This window comes from Citrus clementina, unplaced genomic scaffold (genome assembly GCF_000493195.1).
Source record: "Citrus clementina cultivar Clemenules unplaced genomic scaffold, Citrus_clementina_v1.0 scaffold_5, whole genome shotgun sequence".
In the NCBI taxonomy this organism is placed as follows: domain Eukaryota; kingdom Viridiplantae; phylum Streptophyta; class Magnoliopsida; order Sapindales; family Rutaceae; genus Citrus; species Citrus x clementina.
In genome coordinates, this window is record NW_006262201.1 from 38,682,170 (window position 1) to 38,692,948 (window position 10,779).

General features: G+C 31.4%; 1 protein-coding gene across 1 annotated transcript; it reads left to right on the forward strand.

Annotated features, from left to right (window-relative positions):
* Positions 1–2,152: 2,152 nt before the first annotated feature.
* LOC18040861 (WAT1-related protein At1g43650) lies at positions 2,153–5,274 on the forward strand. Its single transcript, XM_006434394.2, has 7 exons — positions 2,153–2,479; positions 2,580–2,642; positions 2,740–2,856; positions 3,121–3,373; positions 3,489–3,647; positions 4,327–4,478; positions 4,862–5,274. The coding sequence occupies exons 1-7, from the start codon at positions 2,277–2,279 to the stop codon at positions 5,019–5,021; spliced, it is 1,107 nt and encodes a 368-aa protein (XP_006434457.1). The 5' UTR covers positions 2,153–2,276; the 3' UTR covers positions 5,022–5,274.
* The last annotated feature ends 5,505 nt before the right edge of the window (positions 5,275–10,779 follow it).

Genomic DNA, 10,779 nt, shown 5'->3' on the forward strand with positions numbered 1-10,779 from the left:
TTTCAACATCTCAATCCTATATTGTTGACCAGCTGTACTATTTTCAATTAATAATATGTATTTTTCTAGGAGAATTAAGCTCATGGGACCGACATATTTTTTGCTTTTGTTGGTTGTAATTTGATACTAATACTTATCAAACTAGCTAAAAGCGAGATGCACAAACATTACGTGCAATTCCATTTTCGCTTTTTCTATCTCTTGGCTTTGATTTTCATTTTACACAAAATTAACTCCAAATTCTGCCATCTTTAATTCATTTTGCTGGCAAGTAAAATTCAATATCAGAGACGCGACCGTTTTGGCCTTATAACTCTCAATACCAAAAGCAACAGCATATTCCAAGAACTGAAAATCTGAAAATTAACTTGGGCTTGTAGCCCAGTGGTGGACCATTGCCTTCAAAGTTAAGCATGACTATGAGGGCAATGGTTCGAGTCCCCACGGACTCAACATCCCTCAATTAAACATAATTGTGTGGAGATTTCTTATAGCGTCTTTCTCCATTGCGAAATGCAAGTGGAGTAGAGACATCCCTCCTCCGTGAGGGGTATTTGGATGGGCATGTACTTCATAGATATATATATCTGATTGTAAGAATAAAAATATAATAATATAAGTCCCATATATATATATATATATATATCTGATTGTAAATATCAGTGTAATGACCTGCTGTCATAGTAGTTGTATATATCTCTGTGTAATACAGTAACCTGATGCTTAATCAGTTTCAAAAAAAAAAAAAAGGCGATTTACTAATATTGGCCCCCAGTAATTGTCACTTTCGATCATTCTTTGTTCTTCAAATACTTACCCAATAGATAGTATAAACTAACTAAAAATCAATACTTGATAAATTGATAATTTTAATTAAATTAATAATTTTATCAGTCTTGATTTGAAGTTAATGTAGTAAATTAATAATTTGACGAATTAATTAGATAATATTTTTTAGGATTATAATTTTTTTAAAGGGCCCAATTAATACATAAATTGATAATTAATTTAAAGATTAATACATATGATATGCCTATAATTTTCTTTGTACTGGTATAATGCTTCACACATTTCATCGATCAATGTTACTTTCTTTACGCCTTTTAAATTGAAGTCATTTATTTATGCTCTATGTGTTATATTTAGATAAATAAGGGAGATATCAACTTAATATATTACCTCTAAAAAGTCTTTTTAATTTTGATGAGTAATTATGTAATGATGAACCAGCCATACAATGTAACCAAAGGATTATCAAGTAAATAATTCACTATATTCTTTATTACACCATCTCTATACTTTATAAAAATTCCTATTATGAAAGTAATTTTATCTTTATTTCTCTTATCATTCTCTCATCTTTCTCTACATTTAGCATTTTTTAATTATTAATAATAGTTAAATTAATAAGTTTTTTCATGATCTCAAAACTATTAATTTATCAAAATTTTACTGTAAACTGAAAGAATCCACATCATTCTAGCATTTTAGAGAAATTATTGTTTCTCGTACTACCAATATCCAAATTTAACTTATATCGTAAGTAGTGCATATCCACTCAACCATCTTTAGTGCTTTTCGATAGCTTCAGAAAGATGTAAATCCAGTTAAAACAGAGAGCTTTAGAGATGTTAGTCTATACAATCTTAAAACTTGAAAAGAGCAGACAAGAGGATTAATTGCGGTCTGATTCCCAATTGAAAAAGGAATCCACCGTTCTCCTTCAATTTTCAATGGTGCTGCAGGTCATGACAATGTGCCAAATTAGTGCTCTTGACAAGGAGACATATGCCTTTGACTGGAGCACTTTTACCTTAAGCACTACGTAAACTTTTAGGTCGTTTACACTGAGAATATACGTTCTTGTCTAACGGCTTAAACTTTTGAATTCGATAATTAATTAACATGTTATTAGAAACACGGTTCTATATTTAGGCCCTCCTGTATCACTTATGCCACTCGATCAATCCATCTGATCTCATCAAGTCATATGATATCTTTGTCATGCTAGGGAACAGATTGCGCGTCTAGTGGTCCTCCATGCCTTGTCCATACGTGGCCAGAATTCCTGAGTTTGGAATTTTTCATAGGTGAATGAGTGATCTAAAATAGGATTCCGGTTTTATAATTTATAGTGATATAATTGACAAGTAGTAAGTGGGAAAAAGTGCCACTTCCCAATGGAAAATTAATTAAGTGCTAGGCTCTATATATTGAAGGGCTTCCATCTGAATCAAAAACACATCTGCCTAGAAGCCAAATTAAACTTATGCAAAATGAAGAGCTTACTCTGTAGAAATGCATTCACAGCGAGCCAAAAGCCTTATATTGCCTTGATCTTTGTTCAGTTTGCGTATGCAGGCATGGCCTTGTTTTCCAAGGCAGCAATTGCTAAAGGGATGAACCCTTTTGTCTTTGTCGTCTATCGACAAGCTTTTGCATCTCTTGCCTTATCTCCATTTGCTTTCTTCCTTGAAAGGTTGCTTATGAGAATCACATGCTATTATTTTGCTTCATTTAGAGCCATTTCCATTCTATATGCTAGCTTGTTGATCATTTTTCCGCTTAACTATTTGCAGCCAAAATGCCTCACCTTTATCATACTCCTCAGTGTGCAAGATTTTCTTGGTTTCATTATTTGGGTATGTAATAATAATTCGCTCGCTTCAGTTTGATTTTCTCAGCCACTTCGCTTATTTTTCACATTTCACAAGTGTTTCTTGTATGGATAAATTTCAGGCTCACTCTAAGCTTGAATCTCTACTATGTGGCAATCAACTACACTACAGCCACATTTGCTGCTGCCACCACCAACACAATTCCTGCCATCACCTTTGTCCTGGCTGGTTTGTTAAGGTAAAACAAAATTAATTAACCTAATCTTCAATAATTTGTAGACGCAGACCCTTCCGGTGGACAGACTCACTTGGGCTCTCCGAATCAGAATTAGGGCCCACAAGGTATAGGGCCCACAAGGTAAACAGTGTCACAACCTAAAAGCTTCTTCTGCCCAATTAATCCTGACACGGAGAAACGCAAGTGACGCCTGCACCATCTACCTAATTCCTTCTGCTTTTATTAGAAACAAAAACATATATAACCGGTTTTGAAAATTTTCAGGATTGAAAGCATTTCCATAAAATATCTGCATGGAATTGCAAAAGTATTGGGCTCCGTTGTCAGCGTTTCCGGGGCTTTGGTGTTTGCTTTTGTCAAGGGGCCTCCTTTAAGGTTCCTCAACTGGTACCCTGAAATCCAAAAGCAGGTGTCTGAATCATCGCCAACAAATGATTGTCCCATTGGACGGTGGATAAAAGGTGCTCTCATTATGATTTCAGCCAACACAGCTTGGTCTTTGTGGCTTGTTTTACAGGTTGTTACTTCAATAATTTACTTTTATTCTTTACACAAGCCAAATGGGTTTTAATTTCTGCACTCAATTCATTTAATCCATCTTTGACCAGTGTTATCGTTTTTATATATTTCAGGGTTACATTATCAAGCAATACCCAGCCAAAGTAAGGCTCACAACTTTACAGTGCTTCTTCAGCTGTATACAGTCAGCCTTTTGGGCTGTTGCAGCAGAGAGAAATCCATCGGCATGGAAGCTTGGATGGGATATCCATCTTGTTTCCGTGGTCTATTGTGTAAGTTTCATTAATAACCAGTTAACCACACAAATTCAATTAGTGCATTTATTAAATAAATCCTCAAATAACAAGAAACTAGAGTTATTCACTTGCAGATTAAGTCTCAACTGACATGAGACTGTTTTAAGATTATGATCATTCACATGATAGCGGCTCATAAAATCACAAACTAGGGCTTCAGTTATATTACACATCTAATTGAATGACCAAATATAGGTGAATTTAGCTTCTGTCTTTTCGGTTGAGTTGATTAACTTTAAACGTGACCGACATGTGAATGTACAATCAGATATTTATGATGATACTTATGTTGGCACTGGACAAACGGTAGTCCCAGATTGCTGGACCATCAACTCACTACAGAGATTATTAGGCAGTGCGCCACCATCTTTATTGGTAAAGTGGGAGATTTTTACCCAAAAAAAATAGCATATCCTCTGTCCGATGAGACAATCAACAATATTTTGCTCCTTTTTCAATCAACCAAAAACAATATCCTGCTGAATCATCATTTATTTTGATTTTTGAGTGGTCTCATGTGGTTAGTTATGAATTAGATGAAATATACATACGACACACATGCGCGCGCGCACACAGAGAGAAATTTGACTAAATATTTGTCCTTAGTACATTTTATTTTTCTGGTACTCATGTGTATTTGTTTGAAACATGGCAGGGGCTGGTTATCAATGGCATTACTTACTGGATACAAGTTTGGGCTATAGAGAAAAAGGGTCCTGTTTTCACAGCAATATTCACACCATTTGCTCTCATTATAACAGCCATCTTCTCAGCGTTCTTGTGGAAAGAAACCCTTCATTGGGGAAGGTCCATACACAACCTTTTCTTCAATGAACAAAATCACACACACACACACACACAAATAAACGTATATATTTATAAATATACAGTTTATATTTCAAAATGTGAATTTGAAATAGACGGCGCAATCTAATTACAATTCAATATCAAATTTGAGTTAAACTGCATTCTCGAGCTAAGCTATATATGCTGTCGATTTTAAATTAAATTTACATCTTCAAATATGTGGACATTTGTACTTCAGAATTTTCTCTTATTTGCGTAAATATAAATAAGCGATAGAGTTTGTAAAATGCAAATTGTGTACCGTTAATGAGTTGATGACTTAATTTATTTCATCGATATCATAGGTGACGAGAATTGACAAAAAGCTTAAATTTTATTGGCAGTGTTGGTGGGGCTGTTCTGCTAGTGGGTGGTCTCTACAGTGTGTTATGGGGAAAAAACAGAGAAGAAAGGATAAACAAAATTGTAGGAAATGATAACGATGAAGAAAATCCTGAAGGCAAAGAGGAAATCACAATGGAGAGCACTATAAACAATCACTGACTTGTGACGACTGATGGGATATAAATAATAATCAGACAGCAAATGGATTTGATTACGAGGCATTCCACACTGAGTACCAATTACAATGCTGGACTCTCCATTTGAGATACCAAATATATGTATAGGCATAGCTAAGCCTGTCCTGTCTTGAGTTTTAATTTGTACGAATCAAGGTTAATCAATTATGAAAATGTCACAGTTGTTTGTGGGTAAAAAGTCATTTTCACCCTTGAAGTTTGATATAATAACTCATTTCATCATTTCTTTTTAAATAACAACTCATTTTATCCATACTTTTAAAACAACTAACAATTAAATAAATGCAATAATGATTAAATAACAGAATTTTTAATAATATATAATTCATTGAAGGCACATTAGAAATTTCAATTAAATAAATGTAAACTATTTTAAAATAAAAATCTCAAGTATGATTAAATAACATTTGAATTTCTGTATGTGTGTGTGTGTGCGCATGCGCTCGCCCACATGTGTTCACTAAATCTTTTTTAGTTAAGTAAACTATTTTTTTATATAATAATAATAATAATAATTTTCAATCAGTGATCATTGTCTATAATCAAAGATAAATAAAAAGTTGAAAAAAATATATTATAATGCATTGTATTTTATTATGTTGTATTTTAAATTTTTGTTTTTTTTTTATGTAAATGAAAAAGTATGTGTTTACTTTTGATAAAGAAACAGCAGTGATTGATTATTTATTTATTTATTTCGGCCATATTAAAGGTAAGGACAAAAAAAAACTCTAGTGCATGTGAAATCTATGTTTTTTTTAAAAAAAATTTGTCTTTAGTATATAATTTAGTATTATTTAGTGTTATTATTGTTTATTCATTAAATTGTTCTCAAATTTTAAATTTATGCAAAAAATTAGATATTATTTAATTGTATTTGAGAGTTTTATTTTAAAATAATTCATATATCCCTAATTGAAATTTTTTATTTTGCCCTTAATAAATTACACAATAAACTAACAATAAATTAATCTAAGGGTGTTTTAGACTATTGTTTAAAAAAAGGATGAATTGAGTGATTATTTAAATAATAAAAATAAAATGAGGTGTTACATCAAACTCTAATAAAAGAAATGGGTTGGCTCATGCCTCATAGCGCCGAGAATATTGGGACTGTCATTTACATGTGATTAAACCAACAAAACAAATTATATCGTGCACATGATGCAAAATTGTTACTGTTCTGAAAATCTAACGGGTAAAAGTTCCTGCAGATTGTATGCTCAATTTTTAATCAAATAAAAAATGTTGCTTTATCAAACTTGTTTATCACTTCTGATACTCTGATTATCGTGATAGTTATTTTATCAAATAAGTCATCTACATATGTGATTTACTATCTTAGAATGTCAAACGATGGTAGTATGTGACTGACCATGTGCAATCGGGAAATTTTTGGATGAAACATGATATTTTAATTTACTGTTTAGGCCCAACAAAATTCAAGCCCCTGGCATTTGGGCTAAGTTTTAGCTGTCGACAAGGCTGGGTGACTCTATATATGTCTGTGGGGGCAAGAGGGAGTGAAAGAATAAATGAATGGATTCCCAGAGTTTTTTTTTTTTTTTTAATACTGTTATATAAGATTGTAGGTATTATAATTAATATTTATAAATAGATTTTATAATTAGAACTTTTTTCGTGGCATGTACTCTTCTGAAGCTCTGCCCAAATTCTTCAAATCTTCTCAAATATTCGAGAGTTGTCCACTCCACTCACATTTCGTGAGGGATAGATTGACTCCACTCAATTATTTGATAATTAAGGAGTTACAAATCCTCTTAAATATTCTACAAATGAATTCGCGGTGTTAAAAAGGACCGAAGGCGACATCATTGAAATGTGTTGCACAAAAAATAAGGGACAGCCGTGATCTTAGCTTTCAAGATTCAGCGATCATATCCATCCATGCATTGATGGGTCAATAATAAGTTAACTTTAATCTTTTATATATATTGCGTGAACAGGATCTTTTAAAATCCAAATTCCTGCGAAGGAAAAGCATATAATTATGAAAAGGATATATTATACATTGAAAAAAATCCCATTATGTAATACAGTGCATCACAGCTTGGGAAAAAAAAAAACAAAAAAAGAATATGCAGTAAAAAGCACTTGAATGATTCATCAGGATTTTTATCAGACATAGATAATATGCATTGATGGAAGAAGTGTGGATTTTTATCTGACGGTGAAAAGGGTGTCTTGATTTTTCTGGAACATTATGGTTTTCTATCACATTTATTGTACCAAAAACAGATTAAATTAATTGGTTGGAAAATTGTTGTTCACCAAACAGTTTAAATTAATCCAGTTTCCAATAGCAACATTATGATTCACATAACATTCTAAGTATTAATTAATGTGACAAATGAATGCGGTATGCTTTATACTTCGTCCTTTCTAGTATGATTTCTTTTTTCTTTTACCTTTTCTTTCAGATTGTATAAGACTTTGAGAATAATCAAATTCAAAACTGCATGTTAGGAAGCTGTTAAACAAATTATTAACATAAGAGATATAAATGTGTATTTATAATATGAAGTTTATTATTTGTATAATTGCATCCAAAAGAAGTTTTGAAATGATTCCTCTCAAAAGTTCGTAGAATCTTAAAAGAACAAGCAAAGCCCTAGGCTTTCTTAATGATGCAATATAAAGAATCACTTTGAGTGACCTAGGATCGTTGATGCCTTAATCTCTATAATTATGAAATAAATTAACAAGTTTAACATCTATCAGCATTAAGTGCATAGCGTCAAAGTGGAAAAAGTGGAGCAAAACCTTATTTTATTTCCTCTTTAAGGAGCCGAGCCGGGACAAGTACTAACTGAAAAATTACAAATCGACATGGAATTAATTGAACTTGAAAGTGATGTTTTATAAATTCTACTAAATAATGGGATAAGGACAAATTTTCTTTCATTTTTCGTTTTCTTTTATCTTCCACTAATCCTTTAAATCCTTTAAATCATCAACTACCCCATCCACCATTTCTAAACAGTCATAATGAAAATTTTCAATATCTCCTTTCACGGCAAGATATGTTGAATAAGTGAATCCACCAAAATAGAACTATACATGCTTTTTTTTTTAACATAAATTTTTTTTAGCTTAAAACTTTCACAAAAAAATATATATGAGAACAATTTTATTAATAAAAAAAAGGAGAGAAAAATTACAAGTTAAGAAACAAAATGATATTTAGGTAAACTCCAAACATCTTTTAAAAGGTTTTTTCTAATGAAAAATAGTCGATAATCCCACCAAGTAAAAGAATTGTAACCTGTAAACCTTAAAAAAAAAAAAAAAAAAAATCTCACCAGGCCATTTGTATATACATTTTTTTGCTCTTGAATTTTTTCTAATTTGTTATTCATTAAAAAATGTTTGTGGGCAACTAAAGCAAGATGCTTACAGTTTGCTAATATTGTCCCACATGTCCTTTATTTATACACCACCTGATGAAATATATTTCCTCTCCTAAAAAACTTCAGTGACCAATTAATCAGCATCTAAATCCAATTTTAGCTTTCGGCAAGATTTAAATTATAAGTCGAATCTACATCGTTGTTTCGTAATCATCTTTGTCATATTATATTTGTCTTAAGAATAAAGTAAAAGACAAGTAGCATTGCATCATTAATGGGTAAATGACACGTGTTATTATATAAACCTTTTTTTTTTTAACACCTTCTAATGAGTTTAGGTTGGAAATTGTAATCTCTTCACGGGAAGAAAAAAGGAACCCCCAAAGAAAAAAAAAAAAATTCCAATTAGGTGAAGAGAGTTAGTTATGTATCATGCCCTAGCACGCTAATTATTTTTCGATTATACATCATTGTCAATTAGTCGTGTTTCAAAACTACCAAAAAGTATGAAACGTGGCTTGTTCATGGTCTCTTCAATCATAGTGAGAGCTACTTATTGAGTTATGACATTGCTTGCATAGGAACCTTGTGTTGACAGTAGATCGATGTCTAAAAACCAGAAACAAACTTTTGTGGACATATATATAGATATATATTTTTTTTCATAATCCCAAACAGTGAATTTCAATTTTTTTAAGATTTTGCGCCCGGTTAAAGAAAAATTATATAACTAACTATAATTTACTGTACCGTAAATAGGATTTTAACACGATAATATTCTTTTAGTTGGATCAATCGGCATTGTTTCACTTAATTTTAGAAATGTTCGAGTCTCCTTATTATTTGTGAAGAGTATTTTCTTTCATTTATTATCATAGGCCTTGGTTATATATTAAATTTTGATTGTACACATTTATACTATGTGTTTAGCTCTGTTGTTGTATTGCATGTGATATTGAAATTTAAAAAAAAAAAAAATTAGCACGCCCTCTATAGGAGATATAGAGACTGAGAAAAATGCATGTTAACAAATGAAATCAAATAAAATGATTATAAGAATACATATTACTAGAGACGTAAATTTAAAAAAAAAAATCATGAAATAAGAAGAGAAGGAGAGATTTTAAATAGAAGATTCTGAATTCGATACCACGTTAGAGAAACATCTAGAAACAACGACCTAAAAATATATAAACTAAAAAAGAGAACCAAATAATTCAATTCAAGCACAATACCTTAGATACAAGACAGTGTCAGCCAAATGACTAAATCAAAACTTAAATGAGCAAATCATGTTAAAATCATGATTTTATCGGCTGCTGCTATTCTACGTTACTTTTTCAGTATCATTTGGCCGGCCAAATGTCAACGGGACTTGGAAGATGCCGAGATTAATTACGTTAAATTTTGTTTTCTGAGAAGCTAACTAAGCATTCGGCTTAGAGATTCTTCATTGTAGATAAATATTAGTCTTAGTGCTTGTTTGGTATAGCTTATTTAAGAGCCATAAGTGCTTATTTAATCGTATAAGCACTTTTTAAAATTTTTTATGGTGTTTGGTTATTTTTTTAGTAGAGTTTTTTTAGCTTAAATAAGCTAATTTAACTCTACTAGTAAAAGCCCAAAATTTGAGCTTTTGGGAGTAAAGGTTAGAGAGTTTTCTAAAAATATATAATAAAAAAATATCACACAGTTTAATGGTTCAAAAGTACTTTTTTTATTGACAACCAAATACCCAATGACTTTTTGTCCAAAAGCTCTATTGGTATAAACTCTACTGCTATAAGCTCTACTGTTATAAACTCTATTTAATAAGTTGTACCAAACGGAGCCTTAGTCTACATCAAATCTCTATTAGTTTGACATAATTTCCGGTTAATTAAATCGAAATTTGTTGAAATATTCCAATGAATGTATAATTCATAGCTCTGTGAGTTTTCTTGAGAAAGAAATCAAAAGCACGATAAATGAATCAATCAAGAGATGTACATGTCAAGGGATGCATCGTCACGTGAATTTAAATAAATAAGCAAGTGGATAGAGAGCTTTATTCATGCCGGAAGCTTCAATTTTTTTAGTTTATTTTCCAAAAAAAAATAATTTGTCTACCCGCAAGTCTATAAAAAGCTACCACTACAGTGTATGATGTATTGCTCTGGTCCCAATTGGTTAATTCAAGACCAAATTGTTACATATAAATTGCTTATAAAGAGATTAACCTAATCCATTATAACTAACTAATTCGAAAAAAACGTTAGATTGAAGGATTCTAGGTTGGCAAAATTTTCAATATTACAATGCCAACATCACTTTCTGCACAAGGAAATTACTAACACACTGAATTTGTAA

Coding starts and splice junctions, on each gene's coding strand:
- LOC18040861 (XM_006434394.2), top strand. CDS start 2,277: ATGAAGAGCTTACTCTGTAGAAATGCATTCACAGCGAGCCAAAAGCCT. Junction 3,648..4,326: donor TTGTTTCCGTGGTCTATTGT/GTAAGTTTCATT, acceptor GAAACATGGCAG/GGGCTGGTTATCAATGGCAT. Junction 4,479..4,861: donor GAAACCCTTCATTGGGGAAG/GTCCATACACAA, acceptor TTTTATTGGCAG/TGTTGGTGGGGCTGTTCTGC.